General features: G+C 37.9%; 1 protein-coding gene across 2 annotated transcripts in view; it reads right to left on the reverse strand.

Moving 5' to 3' along the window:
* Positions 1–313: 313 nt before the first annotated feature.
* Positions 314–22,109, reverse strand: part of LOC127449419 (immunoglobulin-like and fibronectin type III domain-containing protein 1) — a 41,238-nt gene continuing 19,442 nt past the window's right edge. The window contains exons 4-26 of one of the 2 annotated variants that reach the window (XM_051712829.1): positions 17,839–17,958; positions 15,313–15,452; positions 15,117–15,216; positions 14,937–14,978; positions 14,545–14,590; positions 14,180–14,360; positions 13,404–13,517; positions 13,076–13,244; positions 12,696–12,968; positions 10,917–11,837; positions 10,085–10,204; positions 5,548–5,672; positions 5,321–5,465; positions 4,940–5,233; positions 4,515–4,811; positions 4,196–4,375; positions 3,984–4,112; positions 3,369–3,677; positions 3,161–3,246; positions 2,844–3,036; positions 2,063–2,359; positions 1,324–1,650; positions 314–881 (exon numbers count right to left, since the gene is read on the reverse strand). In XM_051712829.1, the coding sequence (XP_051568789.1) occupies positions 877–881; positions 1,324–1,650; positions 2,063–2,359; positions 2,844–3,036; positions 3,161–3,246; positions 3,369–3,677; positions 3,984–4,112; positions 4,196–4,375; positions 4,515–4,811; positions 4,940–5,233; positions 5,321–5,465; positions 5,548–5,672; positions 10,085–10,204; positions 10,917–11,837; positions 12,696–12,968; positions 13,076–13,244; positions 13,404–13,517; positions 14,180–14,360; positions 14,545–14,590; positions 14,937–14,978; positions 15,117–15,216; positions 15,313–15,452; positions 17,839–17,958 (4,613 nt within the window). In that variant the 3' untranslated portion in view covers positions 314–876. The remainder of the gene's footprint in view (positions 882–1,323; positions 1,651–2,062; positions 2,360–2,843; positions 3,037–3,160; positions 3,247–3,368; positions 3,678–3,983; positions 4,113–4,195; positions 4,376–4,514; positions 4,812–4,939; positions 5,234–5,320; positions 5,466–5,547; positions 5,673–10,084; positions 10,205–10,916; positions 11,838–12,695; positions 12,969–13,075; positions 13,245–13,403; positions 13,518–14,179; positions 14,361–14,544; positions 14,591–14,936; positions 14,979–15,116; positions 15,217–15,312; positions 15,453–17,838; positions 17,959–22,109) is intronic. The other variant, XM_051712830.1, reaches the window with a different exon arrangement.

Consider the following 22,109-nt stretch of genomic DNA (forward strand, 5'->3'; position numbering starts at 1 on the left):
TGGCATCCTGTTAATTTTCTTGCCATTGTATAAGTAATCAAATTGAAATTAATAAAGTTTAAATGTGTGATCTTGACTAGATTATATTTCTGAAAGTCTGGTGTACCCAAATACATTTTAAAATTACAACACAAACTTTTTTTTTTTTTTTTTTTTTTTTTTTTTTTTTAATTGAAAGTAATTGAAAAGGACTGAAAAACAGAAATGGCCCCTATATGCAAGGGATATATGTTTAGAAACCAATGCCAATCATGATCTTGAATGTTTTATTTACACCAAACCCTTCCCTATGACAAAACCTTTTAGAATATTTGATCTTAAAACTCTTTATCTTAATTGTTTCTTAGCTTTCAATACAAGCAAAACTAAGAAAATAGATGTGAGATCAACAAACTTTTTACACTTATTTTATTCCTTAATCATAATATAGTGTAATTGCATTTGTGAAAGGTACATACTTCCAGAAGAACAAAAAGCAAAAAATAAAATTTCATACAACAACAATAAAACCTCCAAAAACCTGAACTAATTTCAAAGTCACTGACAAACATTTCTAGGTTAACACATCATATTAAGCATTAGCCAACATAGCACCAACTTACAGAGATGTTTTGTTACTAATGTAAAAGAAGACTGTCAGGTTTTCATGCAATTTATTACAGTAAGACAATATACAATCTTTCACATGCATTTGATTTTTGTCATCCATCTGAATTTGTCAGATAAAGCCACACAGTCTAGAACATTTCCACATGCCACATAACTTTTCCCAAAATTACTCAGTGCTGTACTTCTACAAAGAGACAGGATCCACAAAAACCAACAAAATAATGACTTGCAAGGAGTATGGTTTGATAACCGCATGATTTCATAGTTTTATTCTGGAAAAAAAAAAAAGAAAACAAAAAAAGGTTAAGACAAATTTATGTACAAATATTTCTAAATGTGCTGAATTTATTGTTATAACTTAATATACATGAATATATTCATAAGCATTCTCAATCCATAAACTGTAGAAATAGAAATATCATTCCCAGGCTACCTGGAGGTACTTTAGAAAAGCAGGTTTTTGGCAGATTTATTTGAAACACTGTCAACTGATCATAGCAAGGACTTGGGATGTCGATCTACCAAGCTGAAAAGACCAGCTTGGACCAGCATGGATTTCCATGTTTTTCCAGGCTGGTTTATGCTGGTTTAATGCTAGTTAAGAAGCATGGTGGTGACACCAGCATCCAAAACACAACATACTGTATGTTGGGGACTAGCAATGCTGGTATTTTCAACAGGGCAATGGGAAGTATTTATTGCTAAAACCCTTACCTCTGACTGTGAGAATGGTGGAGCACTCTGCTCTTCCTAATGGGTTCTCGGCAATGATTTTGTACTCTCCCGTGTCTTTGGGTCCAACCCTGAGAATAAGCATGGAGCACACTCCACAGGTGTTAGTGATGTGGTAGTTGGTGTTGGTGTTGAGACTGACATTGTCACGGCACCAGGTAACATGGGGTGTGGGATCACCCGTCACTGCACAGCTCATGTAGCATTCATATCCTTGCGGTGCTGAATGGATTTTCAGTGGGACCATAAATTTTGGAGGCCTCTCCAAGTTGCAGGTCTTCGACTCAGGGATGGTCAATGTGATTTTTTCTGAAAGATGAAGCAGTTTGATCTAAACTATCATAACTAAAAAAAGGAAGATCAGTTTATAAGGTTTTATACTTAATATGTCAGTAACAAAGAGAGACTTGATGATTATGTAAATGTATACATACAACACACTATGGGTGGGTGGGGGGAACCTGAAGCATCACTTTGCATGTAGTAATGCAAGTGTAAACAGGGTGTTCAACAGTAATCAGACACCCCCTAGTGGCATAATGTCCATAAGATCAGGAAAAGCATATATTGTAGCCCACAGTATGGTTCACAACCCATGGTGAAGGTGCTGAAGGAAAACCAGTTGAAAACCACTGCTATACATACTGTAGTCCTACGTTCCCCTTTACCTTGTAAGATATTTTCATTTATAACCAAGGTATTTGCTCCTCATTTCACAAACCTTTCTTGCATATGATTAGCCACTTTGTCGACTCGGAGGGGGCAGACAAGCCAATGTCGTTTTTGGAGTAGACGCGGAACTGGTATTCTCTCCCTGGCATGATGTTACAGACTGTGAAGCGGTTGTTGAAGATGCGGTCTCCTACTGTGTGCCAAGTTCTCTTGCTGGAGTCTCTCTTGGTCACCATGTAATGCAAGCGATCATCACGTTTCTCATCTGGGGATGGTTCCCAGGAAACTGTCACAGTGCCCGGCACATTCTCATCCAACTCCACGGGACCTGGGGGCTTTGGCTCATCTGCATCAAATCAAGCCAATAGTTCTTTCTAATCAGTATTGGTAGTTCACAAGGCTATTTGTGGTACATTCCTCTACAGAGAAAGCATGGCTTGTGTATCTTGTTGTATATTGAGTACAGTACACATTAACTATTTTAAGTAATGTTGTTTTCGAATAAAGGCCAAAGGCCACTTTGTCTCGTGCACAGTGCCGCAAAGTTTGTTAACGGCACAGTATGCACAGACTGTCCGCATGCAGCCCAGTTTTGTTAGATGGGTTTATGCTGGTCTAGCAGGTTGACCAGCATAGCAGTATGGTTCACCAGCAAAACCTGCTTTTTTATAGTGATGCTGGTTGACCAAGAAAGTCTTGATGGTAAAGCTTGTCAAGAAGCCTTGTTGGAACACCAGCATCCAAAAAAATAAAAATAAAAATCATATGCTAGTGTCTAGCTATGGTTTATTCAGCAAAGTAAACTAGACACACTAATTATCTAATCTTACCTGTTACTCTAATCTCAATACTAAAGGTCTCTTGACCCACAACGTTCTTGACTATGATTGTATAGATGCCTGAATCTGAACGCTCTGCAGATGGGATCAGAATCTGAGATCCTCCTTCAGCATTGCTGATAGTGGCACGTTTGGAGACAGGGATACCATCTTTAAGCCAGATGACATCAGGCCATGGGGAAGCCTAGAAAAAAAAAGGCAGCAATATAGTATGTGTACAGTATAGGAAGAACTCAGATGGATAATTTTAGACGTGGCCAAAGCATGCGAAAGTATTTTTTTTTTTTTAAATTTTTTATGGCCCATACCTCAAAGTTGATGTTGAATCGTGCAGAATTTCCAGCTCTTACCACCATAAAGCTCTTTATTTTAGCATCTGTGAATCTTGGTCTCACTAAGAAAAAAATAAACAACAAAAAAAAAACAAAGTACAGTGAATGAAAAGTGGATAATTGAAGGTGAATGTTATCTCAGTTTGGCTTGCTGACCACTGACAATGCAATTTCAGTTATTTACCTGGAGGAGGCATAGCCAAGACATAGTTATCCAGCTCTTGTGGCTCACCCTCTCCACCTTCATTGACGGCGATCACTCTAACCCAATACATGCCCATTGATTTCATTCCCTTTACAGTGTAGGTGGTCATGATGATAGCATTTGTGTTGCATCGATCCCATTCTGTGTTCTCAGCTGGCCGGACATCAACAAAGTATCCCTTGGCATCGTCTTGAATACCTGGCTCTTCTTTTGGTTTAGTCCAAGACAAGGACAAGTTAGTGTAGGTGGAATCTGTCACTTTGAGGTCTTTGACTTTACCAGGGGGTTCTAATAGGAAACAGAGACAGCATTTACATGAAAATAAAAATAAAATCATAAAAATCATGTTACATACCATTAATATAATAGGGCTATGTGCATCAAAGGTTATAAAAGAAATGGAGAGATGCTTCAGAAGAGTTCAACTGAGTAATTCCTTTCTTCTGACCTAAATCCACAATTTTTTGCATATATGGATAATGTTTGAAAATATGGAGCCTTGAGAATACTTCTGCTAAGAATTCTAATTTATGGGACCACAGTCAGCAATAGTTCCCTCTTTGATGTTAATGAGCAACCTGAGAAATTACTTACTTTTTGGATCCCTTGCAAACACGAATTCGGAGGGTGTACTGGGTTCACCAGCTCCAGATATGTTAATGGCCGACACACGGAACTCGTATTCCATTCCCTCAACTACATCTTTTACAGCATATTTCTTTGCTGTGGATGGTTAATGAGAGAAGAAGTTGTTGATTATTCTCAGATAGTTAAATGTAACTTGTGTAAAAATGTGAGATACAAACTTTTGATTGGTTCCTCTGGTGGATTGACTAGGCCCCACAAGTTGCTGCCCTTCTTGCGTTTCTCCAAATTATAACCCAAAATATTGGTTCCTCCAGTGTTGGCTGGTGGAGTCCATGTCAAGTTAATGCAGTCCTTGAAGGCACTGACTACTTTAGGAACAGATGGCTGACCAGGATATGCTGGAAAGACAAATCACATATTCTTGACCTTTCTTACTTTAATAAACCAGGTACTTATTCTCAGCAAGTACATCAGTTGAGTAAGTGGATTTTTATTGAATGGAAAATTCACCTTAAAATAAAATTTGTAATAATTTACCTTTAGTGCCAGCCTGAACATCCTCAGTCTCCATCAATTCACTGATACCCTCTTCAGTCTGGGCCCTGATACGGTAGCAGTATCTCCTGCCATGGTCAACATCAGAGTCTTTGTAGTAGGGTTCTCCTGGGATCTGGCCAATCTTCTTCCACGTGTTGCGTCCAATTTGATTGCGCTCGAGTACGTAATGTTTAATGGGGCAACCACCATCATCTTTTGGTGGTCTCCACTTGATCTCAATACAGTTGGAAGATGCTTCAACAATCTCCAGAGGTCCAAGTGGAGGGGTTGGTTTATCTAAATCAGGCATAAAGTTCACCTTATCAGAAATAAATAAATATTGGTGTGTAATTTTTAAATAATTTATTACCAAACCGTACTACATTGTTAAAAGACCCACTTTATTAGTTCACTTTGTTACTTACCAAGTACAACTAAGTTAGAAAGGGCTTCAGCGGTGCCAAACTCATTTTTTATTTTGATTTTTATCTCCCCGTTGTCTTTACGCTGTAATTTGTTGAGAAGCAGACAGCTTTCACCCTCTGAAATCTCAATCTTGCAGTTAGTGTCTGACATAAGCTCCTCACCATCTTTGTACCACTGAACTTTGCATGGCTCACGGCCAATATATGGCATTTTGAAGGTGGCTTTGTGATTGTGTTTGATCACAACAGGTTTAGCAAATTCTTCAACATCTTTGGCATCCAATCTTGGTGGATCTTTACAGAAAAAGATTAAAAAAAGTTTACACTTGAAATCCAATACATTATGCATTTGCACAAATTAATAGAAGTTGTAAAACAAACCTTCAACAACAATCACACATTCGGTTTTACGGCCATCAGCCTCAAATCTATATTTTCCGGCAAATTCTTCAGTGGCTTTGTCAATTTTCAGTTTATGAACAGCTCCGTCTTTGGTCATTGTCATACCCTCAGTGGAGGCAGTAATCTACAAAATGTTTAAAAATCAGTATGTATGTATATACTGTATGCAAATAAATACATACGTATATGAATCATATTTTTGCTACCTCATTGCCATCTTTCGACCAGACACCTTCACAGTCAGCCTTGCTAAGTTTGCAGACCAGTTCAGCGGCCTCTCCCACAATAGCTTTGCAGTCCTCCAGGCCAGCAGAAAAGTGAACCCCAGGATCTGCAGGTGATTTGTGCAAAAAATTAGTATTTGTGAATTCATGGGGATTAGTGTTTAGGTACATTTATCTTTTTACTGTATGGCATGTAAAATGTATTCTTCACCCCTTACCTGAGACTAAAATTCTACTTACCTGAAATTTATATTTTATCAGTAATGCAATGTATTTCAGCATGCACTATGTTAAAATGCATGTTTAAATGTGAATGAAATGTTAACAAAAAATGTGTAAAACAAATTAATCAGGTGACCAATTACTTGTCATTGTCCAGTGTTGACTTTTTAAGAGACCATATCTTCTTTTAATCGATGTCATTATGATACAGTCCAGTTATGAGGCATAATCCTGAGGGGCCACTACACTTTTAGACAAATTATTTCTAACAGCATTGTACTGAAGTTTTTTCCATTGCAATAGTGTATAATTAGCGTGTAATTATCATGCGCTGATGGGTCAAATTGTTTAGTGGTCGCTAACTATTCATCAGCTTTACCTATAGGGGCATATGCTTGTGATCCTGATTGTGGTGGTATTAGCATGTAATCTTGCTATTATACAATTAGAATGTCCAAGTTCTTGTGCTGAATTTCTTCTTAAACTGCTGAAAGTGTTTTGGTCATGGATCTTGCTGATATTATGCTCTTGCTGTGAAGACTTCTGTCTTGATTTGGAAAATCTTCAGGTCTTCTGAGGCAGATAAAAGCTTCAAGTTGTCTTCGTGTGGAATTAAGATTTGTGAAGATATGTTTGCTTGCATTTATTATGATCTTATCTTGTCCAAGTTATCTGATCAGTGGGAAAATCAAAATGACACAAACAATGCATAAGACATATTTGTCACATTTATATTGGGTGGATACCATTTGTAAACTAATTTAACTGTTAATATAAAAAATATATACTGTATATATACAGTATATACAGTTCTCCTGTCACGCTCTCCCCAGTCTCTCACTAAACTACACTAGCCAGAAGCTCCTCCCCGGACTTCTAACCACACACACCTGTTCCCCATTCCTCTCCATCAAAGTTCTCTGTACATATAACCCTCAGTTTCCTCAGTTCTTTGTCAAGTCTTGTTGATGTTTCACCCCTCCGTGAGCATTGCTGTTTTTGACCACCTCCTTCCAAGTAAAGTGTTATTGTTGACATAGTTCCTTTTCAGTTTTATTTGTATTGTTTCTAAGTTATTTTGTATCTCTGGATCATTTGTTCTCCTTTTAAACTCCTGTATTTGGGTTCTTCATTCCTTGTTGTCAGTCACTCTGTTTCCTCCACAACCTGACATCTCCAAAAAGGTACATGTTTTGTCATGTCCTTATCATTTCACAATTTGAAATTAAGATCTGTTCAGGTTTTCAAAAGTTTAAATACTAGATCAGTAGCGGTTCTAGCTTGTATTGTGTCCTGGGTGAAACCCGTTTCAAACCCGCTGTGTGGGTGCCACAAAAGCATGTCCATGTCAACATGAGGAATTAAAGCTAAAGCTTTTTCCCCGATTTTTGGTTACCCACTGAACATAAGCAAGGCTGAACCTCGTCAATACCTGAATGGGAGACCTCCTGGGGAAAACTGAAGTTGCTGTTGTCTGAGGTGATTGTAAGGCCAGCAGGGGTTGCTCACCCTGTGGTTTGTGTGGGTCTTGATGTCCCTGTAAAGTGTCTAGGACATTAAACTATAAAAAGGCACTATCCTTTGGATGAGATGTTAAACTTATTTTCTCAACTTTTCAATATTGGTTTTCCCTTTTTTCAAATAAGACTATTACTCTGGTGTCCTAGCCATTGTTGCCCATTGGCTTCTTTCAATCATGGCCTCAAAAAATGGCCAAATATTAATTAGCTACCAAACTCTGCACTCTTCTGCACTGTTTTCCCTATTTTTAAGACATCACTTTGTGCAATTTTGGAAAAATGTCATGAAAGTAGTAATTGTTTATTATTATCATCATCATCATCATCATCATCATCATAGTGTTGTGAAAGACTGATATTTATTAAGGTAAAAGTACAAAAAATGGATATTAGTGTTTGGATAACTTTGTTAATTATTGTGATGATGAGATTGGATTAGACCCAGCACACAGTAATGGTTGAAGCCTAAAATCAGTGGCAAAGTCATTCTTGTTCTAAATAACTTTGAAGAATGTCATTGCTTCCATGCAACTGTCAGTACAACTTCAACCATCTCTTACCAACAACAGTTTGCGGAACCTCAAGACCTTGCTTTGAACGGCCTGAACGTTTGCCAACTTCACTTGACTCCTCTTTGTCACCTTCAGCACCTTTGTCCTCATCTGCAGCTTTATCACTGCCGTCTGATGAGCCCCCAGAACCTGGTGGATTCCCAGGGCCAGGTGGATCACCAGCACCTGATGCGCTACCAGACCCTGGTGGGTTCCCAGAACTTGAAATGTTGTCAGAACCTGATGGGTTTCCTGAACCTGGAGGGTTACCAGAACCTGATGGATTACCAGAACCTGATGGGTTGCCAGACCCTGATGAGTTGCTGGACCCTGATGATTTTTCTTTATCTGATGGGTTACCTCCACCTTCAGTTATTTCGTTTGGTCAGTCGGTGATGAACATTTTAATGATTGATGTTAATATAATAAAGAGGGTTGAAATGGACAAAAAGAATATAAAGAACAAAACAAAAAACAAACAATAACATTAAAGAGAACAGTGACCAAAGCCACCACAAAAAAGCAAAAAAAAAACAAAAACAAAAAAACAACATTGTCAGAGATATTCAGTAAACTTGCTTTAAAGTGAGTGTATCTAAATTTTTTCACAAAGTCATTGTGGTCATCTTACATAGTGTCCTAACCAGATGCAACACAATAAGGCGACAAGAGATAAAAGCTGTCTCTTCCATGTAATTCTTTTTTTCTTCTTTTTTTCTAACCAGCCATGACCTTGATAAGCAACAGGAATTTTTTGTCGGTCGATTGGTTTCGCCATCGTGCTGGGTTTCCCCGCCCACCAAACTACACTAAATATCTTTTGATTAGCTGAAATTGCATCATACCACGCAGAATTTCATGTTCAGGGCAAACATAAAGACATATTTTGTTCGAAATATCACAACACTGAAAAATAGGTTCCAGGGCACACTTCAGTTGTTAGATAAAACTGCCTTTATTGGATTGGCTATATCATAGTAGAAACAATTTCAAAATCTGTTCAAAATGTGTTGCATTGTGCCTGGTTAGGATGTATTGTTGTTACACTGTGCCCTAATCAGGCATAATGTAACAACACGTCAGAAATAAATCACATCTCTTCCATGCTAATCCAAACCAGTCATGTCAACAGCATTACATGACTGTTTCTATTTTTGACACATTGCACTGGGTGACCCACCCACAGAGAAATCTAACTGGTCCAAGACTTTGCTCCTCTTAAATGTATGTTAAACATCATACATGTTCTGATTGCCTTTGATAATGTCACTTTATAAAGCATTTAGTTTTTAGTGAGGTTAGAAAATTTAGAGTACATGACTTGTCACTTTGCACCTGGTAAGGGCTGTTAAGCATAATAATTATGATTTAGCTGAATTTTCAAATTGCTGTACATTGCCTTAAAAAATTATCAAAATAATATTATTACAATCAAGCTTTATATGCCATAGTACTATTAATGACTATACTATCTAACAAGTGTTTAACAAGCTACAGGTAAGTTGTTAAACAACATGGCTTAACAATGCTGTCAGTCTCTGATGTTTGATTTACAGAATGTAACATTGACACTGAAAAAATGAACTAACAAATAGACAAACGAACACCACACAGTATGGCTACATGCAAAACACACAAATGAAACAAACAAATAAACAAGACAGACAAGAAGAGTCTATTAACACTAAACACAAATAGCACATTTAACATAATGGTTTGCAAATGTGTGTTGAAGAGAGCATACATCTGGAGAAAAAATCAATTTGGCGGAACATTAGTGGATAAAGAAAGTGATTAAGAAAATAGTTGTGTTGTGTTTTTATGGAGAAGTAGTGTTTTACTTTTTTATGAATTTATATTAGTTTGTGATTATAGTTTTTAAATCACTCCTCTGTTTTTTTTTCCTGTGTGCTAAACTGTTACATTTTTATTTAAAACATCTTAACCACTCTGATTATTAATTAGCATGCCTTAACAGTCAGAGTAGGAATATTTGTAAGATATTAAATATGTTGTTAATATCACATCAAATCCTTGACTCTATGGATGTCCTGTTAAGGTTTTACCAAGCACTCCAGTAAAAGCTATTTGTTTGTGTTACTGTCCCTGTTTACTTTCAATGACACGCCAGTAACCATGTAGTTTCTATAATCTCATCAAATGGCTTCAATAGAGATGAGCCTTTCCTCTTCATGCGATTTTAGTGTTTTCAGCCCACACTCTTACCAATCACTGTGTCGGGTATCAGAGGACCTTGCCTCACACGAGTACGGCCCACAGCTTCCCCTTCCTGCTTACAATGCTCACTGCTCACATCTGGAACTGTGCTGGGTGTGTTTGAGTTTCCTATCATGATTTTTGATGTAAAGTGTAAATTAATCAACATATGATGTGTGGCACCAGTATTATTATGTGTATGTGTCCCATTTCTTTGACTTTAGATTTTAACCTATGCATTCTGGCTAATGGAGCAAAAACATGTAGGATATGTTGTGATTATTGTATGTGTATGTACAGTGTAACTTATAAGCTAACATCTTTTTTCTTTTCTTTTTTTTTTTTTTACATGAATAAAAAGTTAATTTCAATGTTACCTCATAATGGATTTTTTTTTTTTTTTTTTTTTTTTTTTTTTTAAGTATATAGTGGGATTAGCTTTGAATGAATTCAAAAGGTCTAAATTTGAATTTTTGAAAATTTGTCTTGTTGGTGTAACCTAATGTATTTAGATTGATTCAGTGATGTGGAATAATAATTTTGACTTTTTTTTATTTTTTATGAAACCAGTTAATTTAGATGTTACCACATTGAAGCTTTTAGGTCATCTTTTTTTATTTTTTCATTGTACATTTAAAATGTTTTGTCAGATAACTTAATAAATGTGCTTTATGTGATGACATCTAAATTAACTAGATTTATTCAAAATACTATTTAATCTGATTTACACCAACAAAAGTGATTTTTATGGGTTAGATAAAGTAGAAATCATTGGGGTAGCAACTTCTGGTTATAACTTTTTTCAGTGTAGATTCCATGCCAGTGGTGTGCAACTCCATACCTATGACAGTCTCAGGCACAAGAGGTCCTTCTCTCTGACGTTTCTTGTCTCCATCTTCACCTCCTGCATCTCCACCGCTTCCTCCCGAACCATCAGCTCTTGCAGCTCCTGCACCTCCTGCTCCTCCAGCCCCTCCAGCTCCTACGGTCCCATTGGCTCCTCCAGCTCCACCAGCCCCATTGGCTCCTCCAGCTCCTGAAGCTCCTTCAGCCCCTGTGCCTCCTCCAGCTCCTCCCTCACCAGTAGCTACTACAGCCCACACCGCTCCTACATCTGCTGCACCATCACCTCCAGCTCCACTACTCACAAGACCTGCTGCTGCAGCAGCTGCTTGAACAACCAGTGCAGCAGCTGCTGCAGCGCCTGCTGCTGCAGCTTGCTCGGCACTCAGGCCGTCACTTATGGCCTTAAGTTCTGCCTGCTTCCTGGCCACCTCCTCAGCATCTGCTTTGGCTTTTGCTGCTGCAGCCTGTGCTGCTGCCTCTGCTGCAGCTTTAGCTTCTGCCTCGGTAATGCCTTTGGCTTTTGCTGCTGCAAGAGCATCCTCTGCAGCTTTAGCAGCAGCTGCGGCCGCTGCAGCTTTAGCTTCTGCCTCGGTAATGCCTTTGGCTTTTGCTGCTGCAAGAGCATCCTCTGCAGCTTTAGCAGCAGCTGCGGCCGCTGCAGCTGCAGCCATCTGAGCTGCAGCCATCTGAGCTGCCGCTCTTGCTGCTTCGGCTTCGGCTGCAGCTCTTGCTCTGGCTTCAGCCTCCGCTGCTTCTCGTTCAGCCTGGAGCTTCTTAGCAGCCTCTAGTGCTTCTGCCATCTCCTTCTTGTGCTTCTCTGCCTGCTCTGCAGCAATCTTCTCTAGATCACCACCACCACCAGCCTGTGTGGTTTTACGAGCCTTCTTCTTGCCCTTTGAGGCAGGATCATTGTCAGCTAGTGTGGACGAAATATTACAAACAGATTCAGAGCATCAAATTTCAAGACTTTTGTCACTAACCTTACAGTACATTCATGACAACGTATTCATTCAAAAAGTCTCATGATAACTCGTTATAATGCATGTGAAATGGGGAAATCATAAGATATCATACACCTTGGCTCGTACAATATGGGAACGACTTTTATTTCCATTGAGACCAACCAATCAACAAATAGAATTTCAAACTGATACAATACAGGCATAACATTTTAGCTACCCTCCTTTAGGTTCAGTGTTTGGGTAAGAGCTTAGACTTTATCGTTAGGTTTATGTTTGTGGTTTGGGTTAGGGATTACATTTTGGACAAAAAGAAAGAACGCTTGTTCAAAACCCCAGTGTTTCTCTTTTTTTTTTTTTTTTCTTCTTTCTGTGGTACGCAACATTAATTTTCCTATTAAAATCGCTGTTAAGTTTAGGGTTTGGATAAGGTGTTAAAATTAATGGTTAGGTTTATGTTTGGGTTAGGGGTTAAATTTAGGAAAACTCGTAATAACGTTGTTTGTTGGTTCATTAGTTTTTTCTCTATGTAAGTAAAAGTTGTAAATTTTTTGGACAAGCCAACTCTAAAAATTTGGATTATAAAATATATCATCAGTATAACAGGTTGAGTGAATTGAAAACTTTAGTGCATAATCCTAAATATTTATTCTTCATTTTTACATAATTTTTTTGTTTTGTTTTGTTTTTTAAATACTAAAATATTCTGTTTCTTTCAAGATTTAAATGGAAAAATCCCAGATTCTCCATGTGGTCTCAGACTTTTTGGACTGTTTTTCTAATAATCAAAAAACTTTGAGCTTTCTTGTACTTACCTTCTACAATCAGCCAAGCACTGCAAGACTTAATGCCGGCAAGAGCAGCATAAATTCCTGCATCTACTGGCATACAATCAATGATTTTCAGCCGGTGGACCAGTTTATCCTCTGAAGAAGTAATCTCATATTTCTCATTGTTAGTGAGCGGAGTGTTCTTTAGGGTCCAGATAATCTCATTAATGGGCTGAGTTAAAACACACTCAAAGATGGCGTCCTCTCTCTCCTGGGCCTTCACCTCCTTAATCTTTAGTGCAAAGTCCACTGGGGGAACTGTGTGGTAAATATGGCAAACACACACCTTAGTTGTCAATCCATAACAGTATAATGCCTTCTATGGCAGTTTATTGACAAATACACATGCGCTTTTGAAAACTTACTCTTGAAATCTGTGGAAAAGATATTGACACCCTCAACATCCACTTGGTAAATTCCAGCATCATCAGGACTAAGATTTTTAACTGTAAAGACATACTTTTTGCCGACTTGTTTCAGACAGTGCTTCATTTCTAAATCAGCATCTTTGCTGTATGGAATCATGACACCATCCTGAAAAAAAGGAGAAGAGCAACTGTGACTCCATCAGGATGTATGTATTTGCAACTTTTTTAATGTGAGTAGGGCCTGAGACCTGTTTGTGACTAGCATAAGCCTATGTGTGATTTGTACCTTATGTATGATTCACCTCCTCTGATTCACAATTCTCACCTTGTAGAGAAAAATGCGACTGTTGGGGTCTTTGAGCTCCAATTCCATTTCAAAGGTTGCAGCATCCTCAGCTTTCACCTCAATAGGTTTCAGATTGCTGATATGTTGGATGAACTAAATCATGGAAACAAAAAGGAAATATGTGTCCAGAATTGTGTATCCACTGTTGTTTAAAATGAGAAACCATTTATTTGAGAAACCAGCAGTAATTTCCCTTACATGAATAGTTCAGACAAAAATGAAAATTCTGTCATTTACTTGTATAGTATGCTCATGTAGTTTTCACTGAAAATCTTGCCCCCCTCGCATTCGTAAAAGTTCATCAGAACATTACACTTTCACATGTTCTTGAGAAAACATTTTTACTAACGTATGCAAGTTTTCATGTGAACATATGAATGTGCAATATCTGAGCATGAACAATAATGAACATGTCAAAGAGAGCTAGGTTGATGTCAAAATTTTCACAGTATGACTACTTAAATTTTGGCCTGTTCCTCACACAGTCTCTTTGATTTTACTTCAGATACGGAATAAATTGTTGTTTGGGCTACTTTTATAAACTTTTTATGGTACTTTTGCATCATTTGTTAAGTTTGCAAGCTCCAGTCCCAATACATCATCATAGCATGAAAAACCAGGATGACCAGGACATTCTTCAAATATATCCTTTAGTGGTGCACTGAAAAAGTGATACAGGTTAGGTGACATGAAAGTGAGTAAATGATCAAAAATGTTTCATTTTTGGCCAAACTATTCCTTTAACAGGACTCTACCTGTGCCTGCTCCTCTTCTCTTTCCTTCTTCATCTCGACCAGTTTCTTCAGCATGCCACGGAAATTGGTGATACCATACTCAGCACAGATACGTTCATAGTCTTTCTTGTCAGCACTCAGCAACAGATCCCATACTGCCTCGTCGATGTCACCTTCCTTTTTCTCCTCTTTTTTGCCAGCACTTAGGTTGTGGTAGATTTTGATAACAATGAATTTCAGGCCAAAAAAAAAACAAAAAACAAAATAGGATTAACAGGGTTAGCATGAGTGATTTTTAATATGAGCTGGTCCATTCAACTATGGCAAGAATTGTATGTATGTACTATAAGCATTAATGTGTAACATAATGGAAACAAATGTCTCACCTTCTCCTGAGCTTTTTTCTAAATTCTTTTGGGTCATCTGCTACAGCTTCAAAATGCAATCAACAAAAGAAAAGAATGTTTGTATGTCATTTCCAATGTCATATTTATCCTGAGAAATCACTCCTGTCTCTGTGACAGCCCTAGGCTTTGCAAAAAAAAAAAAAAAAAAGTGTCTGGAGAGAAGCCCTGTCAATCACATTTGGATGTGATGACATCAGGGTGGCTGAAATGTCTTTGAAGGGTGGGTTTTTGTAGAGAGGGTGTATGGTTAAAGGGATCGAGATGGTTTATTTATGTGGCTAGGTGTAATGGTAGTAAGCAAAATGTCTGAAATCACTTACAGCACCTTTAAGAATATCAGCTTTTACAATTTTGCGTTACACATATCTTACCACCTTTAGCTTTTTGCAGTTCTTTGTCCTTTTTGAATCCAACTAAGAAGGAAATATAGAGGGGGGGGGGGGGGGGGGTTAGTAGACAACATTTTAGTACTAGTTCTACTATTTTAAAAAGTTCCAATGTGAAATAACTTACTCTCAATGAAGTTGAGTTCCTAAATAAGATTGCCCTACCTTCAATGACATTTAGGACAACAGTGCAAACAGCCTTTCCATACTCATTTGAGGCATAGCATTTGTAAGTATCAGTTTCATCGCCTCTTACTTTGGGTATCTGTAAAAGTAAATCATAAGAAAATCAGGTTATGTCAGTGAATCTTGGTAAATGACCATAATGATAATGAAATTACATTTAAAAGCCTGCCCATACCTCCAAAGTATGCTCATTAGTTGCAGGGTCATATTTGATCTGAAACTTTTGAGGATCATTCATTTCTCCTTTGGCTCTACGCCATGTTACAGTAGGCGTCGGGTCTCCAATCACTTTGGCTTTAAAAATTGCTAGCTTTCCTGTTTTATGAAATTTGACATTATAAATGTTTATACAGATTATGACAAAACAAAATCAATACTATTTACTAGGATGAGAGCATAGCTTCAAGAACATTACCAGTTAGAAATTTGGACACACTTGTTTACTTGTTTTAATTTTGGCTTCTTATGGTCTGATCTTATGAAAATTATGTGACTGTGGCAACAGTTTTGCAAAATGATATTGCCTTGTTCCTTACATGTTTCGCGGCAATTCCGTGGTGAAATGTCTACAGTGTGGTGCTAAAAGCGAGTTAAGATTTCTCCAAACACATGAGGTTTTTAAGGTTAATGCTTTATCAATTTTTAAATCAAAACCTACCTACCCTAAACCTTAAACCTAACTGATAATGTCATAAAGGCAAACGTGAGTCATTTTGTGGCGCTTTTATGACACTTTGGCTCACGTGCTTTGCGGGACTCGTACCCCAGTATTTTGCATTGCTAGTGCAAGGCTCTATCAATTGAGCTTCCGTACAATTTTATCCATCATGTTTGAATGAGCTTGTAAATATTGTTGGTTAATGCAAAATGTTAAAATGTATTGCCTTACAAGTCATTCGCTATAGTAAAAGTGTATAGATGTCATAAGAGAGCGTTGTGTAAAGAACATGGCGAAACATAAGTGTTTATGAACTGATAATCTGCCATTTTCATTTTTGTGGTTTTGTGTGAAACTGAGTAAAAGTCTTTGTTGTTGGAGCATCTCTAGTGTTCATTTCACCAGAAAACTGCAGCGATAGGTACGACGAGCCACATTAAAATCAATTGCAAATATCTAGGCTACATATAGTAACGTGTTTCTGTGAGACCAGGTTGCAAATGGTTTGATCTAAAGCAAGGGTCTTCAACAGGGGGTCCGCAAATTATTGTTTGATCCACTATTGTCACTTGTAATAATCACACACATGTGAGCAATAGCTAGAGATAAGTGTATGAATTTTAATCCATTGACATGTTGACCTGCCTGCCAAAACTTCCTCTTTCTTTATAATCCTTGCTCATATTTGCGCATCCTGTTGTATTTAGTTATGAACTGATTGGAACACTAAACACTGTTGAAGTGTGACGAAACTGAGCTAGTCATCAGAAACGTGCAGCGTGGACCAACCATTCACGTGCCCATGCTCATCACGAGCCGCTCAAAGCGCGACACACATCAGGTTCAGCAGCGCTGCAATAGAGGGTCGCGTGAGTAAACGCATCTGCTTTGCTTTGTACTTGCAATGCGGTTGAGCAGATGACAGCCTACAGTTTCTTTTATTACTAGTTGCGTTTTGCTTTCAGAACAATAGCCTACTTGCCTGGTGTATATAAATAGTTACCACTGAGATTGGCATACCAGGTCCCTAATGTTCCATACACAAAAGACGACATAATTAAAGTTGCACTCAGTCATTGTTTTCCTCATTGAAAAGTTTTACTCCTAATGAAATGTAATTTTTAAATATATGTATAAAATTTGTCACTCACATGAGATGAAGACTCCATATTAATAACCTCATAAAAAAAAAAAAAAAAAGTTATGCTGCATGGACAGGGTCTGTCTGTCTGTCAGGTATGGAACAGTGATTAACAAGGAAAATTAAAAATGTCACTTCATGTCAGAAACATTGCAGACTCCTGCTGTACATTATTTAATAATTATTTCAAAAGCTTTGCAATATAAACATCATAAAGTGTGTACATACAATAATATGGTAGCCTATCATACACGTTTTTATAGGCATAAAACCTGAGCAAATTGTTGAAGACCCTTGATCTAAAGACCTATGTTTCAATGCTTTAGTAGTAATAAAGAATGAGGTGTGTTCAAACTTTTGACTGGTAGTGTATGCATTTCTCCTTTTTCCTAAGAAGAAATGGTTAAAATGGCTGATGATAATCTTTCCTGATACTCTCGCAGTTTTGCATTCAAAGCATCAACAAAGTGAGAATGTAATATATCTTTTCTGTCAAATATGGGCAGACTAAAGGACAAAAATTCAGAGCTTGAGAGGTCATAAATTATTATAAGCATAAATTAAGGCACATTTCTGGGCTTGTTCTGTGCATTTCGAACAATTGTGAAATATAATATGTGCTATTTGGTTTCTCTACCTCTGTGCATATATAGCCGTGGTCATATGTTAAAGCTGGGAGACATGCCATGAACTTGACAATCACTCATGTTGAGCATAAGATAAGTCTGTGTAGCTGTACAGCTTCGACTTACAGTGCTGTAAATATGCCCTGTATGTTCTCTTAGATTGTGAATTTCATACTCAAGATCCTTGACATTCAACTTTCAAGTGTTGCCTCTGACCATATGGACTTTCACACAAAGTTTCCACTTCTGTAGATTCTTCTCTTTTTCTGTGTTTACCTTCTTGAATGGTTAAAGCGATGGGTTTACGTGTGAAGTCAGGAGTAGTCTTCCCCTCAGGAAGTTCCTCAACGTACTGTGTAATCATAACACCAGGGACCTTAGATCTCCTTTTGATGCCTGAGAGAATCCATATTCAGAGTACAATGTTAGAACAATGGGGAAAAATAACAACACAGCAGGTGCAGAGGCTAGTAACAACATATGCTGAAAAAAATGTTCTGGTGCTCTCCTAGGGTAAGATGGTGCCCCCCTAGAGAGTTGGTGCCTTACACAGACTGCATAATAGAATCAGAATCAGAATCAGAATGAGCTTTATTGCCAAGTATGCTTACACACATGAGGAATTTGTTATGGTGACAGAAGCTTCCAGTCCAAGAGAATGCAACATATGTATATACATTCATACAGACATATACATTTAAACATATATACATATAGTGACATAAATAATACTATAAAAAAAATACTATACAACAGATAAAAAAAAAGAGAAATATAATATAGTTCAAAACTGTTGTTAGAATATTTTATATACAGATATACAGTTATGTGCAGGTGATGTAATGTATTGAAGAAGAGGTAGGATATGTTAAAGAATATAAATGAAATATGTATATAAGTAGGAATGGATGAATTGAATATTGCACATGGTTGTATTGACCAAAAGAAAGTATTTGGGGACAGTTTTAACTGTTCTTGAGGTGGATGGCCTGAGGGGAAAAAAAACTGTTCCTGTGCCTGGCTGTTCTGGTGATCAGTGCTCTGTAGCGCCAGCCAGAGGGCAACAGTTCTAAGAGGAAGTGTGCTGGGTGAATGGGGTCAAGAGTGATTTTACCAGCCCTTTTCATCACTCTGGATGTGTACAGTTCTAGCATGGTGGGGAGCGCCAATAATCCTCTCAGCAGTCCAAACTATCCTTTGAAGTCTTCTGATGTCTAACTTGGTAGCTGAACAAAACCAGACAGTTATAGAAGTGCAGAGGACATACTCAATGACTGCTGAGTAGAACTGTATCAGCAGTGCCTGTGGCAGGTTGAACTTCCTCAACCGGCGAAGGAAGTACAACCTCTGCTGAGCCTTTTTCAAAATGGAGTCAGTGTGGGTCTCCCACTTCAGGTCCTGTGCCACAGTGCTGTTCAGAATGGTAAGCAGGGTAAATGTTGGGGTGTTCCTCCTAAAGTCCACTATAATCTCCACTGTTTAAAGTTCAGGAGCTTAACAGAGAGGTCCATGGCAGTGCAGTCATTTGTGTAGAGGGAGAAGAGTAGTGGGGAGAGCCTGTCTGTCAAAAAGCTGGTGATCCACTGACAGATCCAGCCAGGAACAGAGAGCTGAGTTAATTTAGTCCATAGGAGATTGGGGTTGATGGTGTTAAAAGCCGAACTGAAGTTAACAAATAGTATCCTTGCATAAGTCCATGGTCTGTCTAGATGTTGAAGTATGTAATGCAGTCCCATATTGACTGCATCATCCACAGAGCTGTTTGCTCTATAAGAAAATAGAAGGGGATCCAGAAAGGGTTCAGTGATGTCCTTCAGGTGGGCCAACACCAGTCTCTCAAATTACTTCATGACCACAGACGTCAGAGAGACGGGTCTTTAGTCATTAAGTCCTTTGATCTTGGGTTTCTTTGGGATGGGTATGATTGTGGAGCATTTGAAGCAGCAGGGAACTTCACACTGCTCCAGTGATCTGTTGAAGATATGTGTGAAGATGGGGGCCAGATGGTCAGCACAGAATTTAGGCAAGTGTGAAACACCATCTAAGCCCTGTGCTTTTCTTGTCTTCTGTTTCTGGAAGACCTGGCACACATCATCTTCACAGATCTTAAGTGCATGTTGAGTATCTGAGAGGAGAGGAGGGTGGTGGGGTGTGAGACTGGGCTTTTCAAATCTACAGTAAAACACATTCAGGTCATTAGCCAGTTGTTGATTCCCTACAGTGTTGGGGGATGGTGTCTTGTAGTTGATAAAGTCTTTCAGGCCTCTCCACACTGATGCAGGGTCGTTAGCTGAATATGCATATAGGGAGCAGCGGTACTGCTCATAATACAACTCTGCATCAGCCAGATGTTACGAAATCCTATTATATCAAAACATCAGCAAAATGGGAAGTTAAAATAAAAATATTAATGCAACTTTTATAAAAAATCAAATTAACTTTTTTTAATAACTCCCCAAAATTAAAAGAAAACCTAAAAGGGAAAAACACGTATCGTAATGAAATTAAGGAGAACATTTACATAACACTAACCATGTAACAATCAACACAAACATATGCTATTGAATAAAAAATTGATTTGAATCTCATTTCATTGAAAAATGAATATTTGAAACTCTACAAGACAGCAGACTGTAGCACCAGGCAATAAGATAAAACAGAATATAATAGGGCTAAATCAGTTGCTAAACAGGCCAGACCACCAGGATTTCTCCCGGTGCTCCCGATGGCCATTCCGGGCCTGTCTACAAGAACTGCACAATTTTATATCCAGGTTCTGCACAGAAATCCATTTGAGGTAGACGAAGAGTAATGTAATATGAGCAAACACTGTAAAAACCTCAAGAATTGAAGATAATAAGTCAGAAATTAAATTTTGTGGCTTTAAGTGCATGACTGTTAGCTTTGAACCCATGCTAGTTCTGGCCATACTTACTACTGTTTAGGCTACTCCTAAAAGTGGACAAAATGGACTTTTGGCAGATATACCAGCCTGATCTCATTAATAAACGAAGCTATTTGTATGTTAATATTTGTAACACTTAAACGTACATGTTTGTACTTTTGGATAAGCACTAAAATGTACAATATGGACATTTGAAAGCATCTAAAATGTCAACATTTTTACGTATATTTACAGCTTTGGAAATGTCAAATATTGACGAATCTATTACAAATATATTTGAATACACAAATGTATTATAAATATGTTTGTACATTTTCGCTGTTTTATAGATATTTCTTAGATAGATCCCTTAACCCTACCCCAACTTCTAAATATAACAACATTTCAACAATATAAAAACATATAACAAGTAGATTAATGTACAGTAGAAATAATGTTTGTTACAATATACTAATTTATATATATATATATTACAGCTGCTAATCCCACACCTACTCCTAAACCTAACCATGACAATTTATTAAGCATATGAAACACATAACAGGCAGATACATTTAATCACAATAATTTATTCAGACAAACAGCAAAACTCAGTACAAAAGTAGACCAAAGGGCAATGCACTGCATCCGTTGTGCTCCCTGATGGCATACAATAGCACTGTGTGAGGTAGAGGGTAGAATTAAAATTATTAATAGCTGTAAATCTTCTCCTGATGCACTCCATAATGGCGCTGTCATTTCTCATTCAACATATACATTGCAGAATACCGCATGTCACAAAAGGTCACGAGACACTTGAGAGCCAGTGATCATTCCACATCACTGCCACTGGTCATAATGCTTGAGAAGGCAATTATGGGCTGTGTTTTGTTTCGAAGGCTGCGTGCTTGGTAGGATGCATCCTTTGAAGGCTGCAGTATACCAAGCGTCCTCCTTTAAACAAATTTCGTTTAAATGAGACGGCCTTCCTAGGACAAATGGAAACGGAAGGTAACATGGTTGCTATGACAGCATGCCACTCTTTAACAAGTGCGAGTGCTTCCAGTGAGACAGTAACAAAGTCCCTTTAAAAGGGAATGTATGAGGTACATTTTAGGAGAGTTATGATGTAAAGAGAAAAGAAAATAGATTATACAGGTGTACTTTTAGTCTAATACTTTATTTTAATTATATATTAATATAATAATACATATTATATAATCCGCACCCATCTATTGAGGTACTTAAACTTGGGAATTAACATTACTTGCATTTGAACATTATATTTATGGGCAAATTGGCATTATTTTGTTTAGACATTTCAGTTGAAGCAAAGAATTGTGGGTTGTGAATGCCCACGAAGGATATACCTCATGCATCCTCCGAATTCCTGTGAAAGAAGGTCGCATTCGAAGGCTGCATTCGAAGTGTCCTTCTCGCATTTATGAAACGAGAGTATGCGGCCGAGAAATGCGATCTCCGGAGGACGCAGCCTTCCAAATGAGACACAGCCTTCGAATTTTGAAAATGAAACCAAGGTTGACGGTTACAGCGGGCGCAACGGCGCTGTGGCGGATGGAGAGGGAGATCGTTAAATAAAAGGCTTAAAATTGGGTCTGTTCTTCACAGAAAGCAGTCTGAAGATTTGGATTAAAGCTAACAA

The sequence above is a fragment of the Myxocyprinus asiaticus genome, chromosome 12 (genome assembly GCF_019703515.2).
Source record: "Myxocyprinus asiaticus isolate MX2 ecotype Aquarium Trade chromosome 12, UBuf_Myxa_2, whole genome shotgun sequence".
Classification (NCBI taxonomy): domain Eukaryota; kingdom Metazoa; phylum Chordata; class Actinopteri; order Cypriniformes; family Catostomidae; genus Myxocyprinus; species Myxocyprinus asiaticus.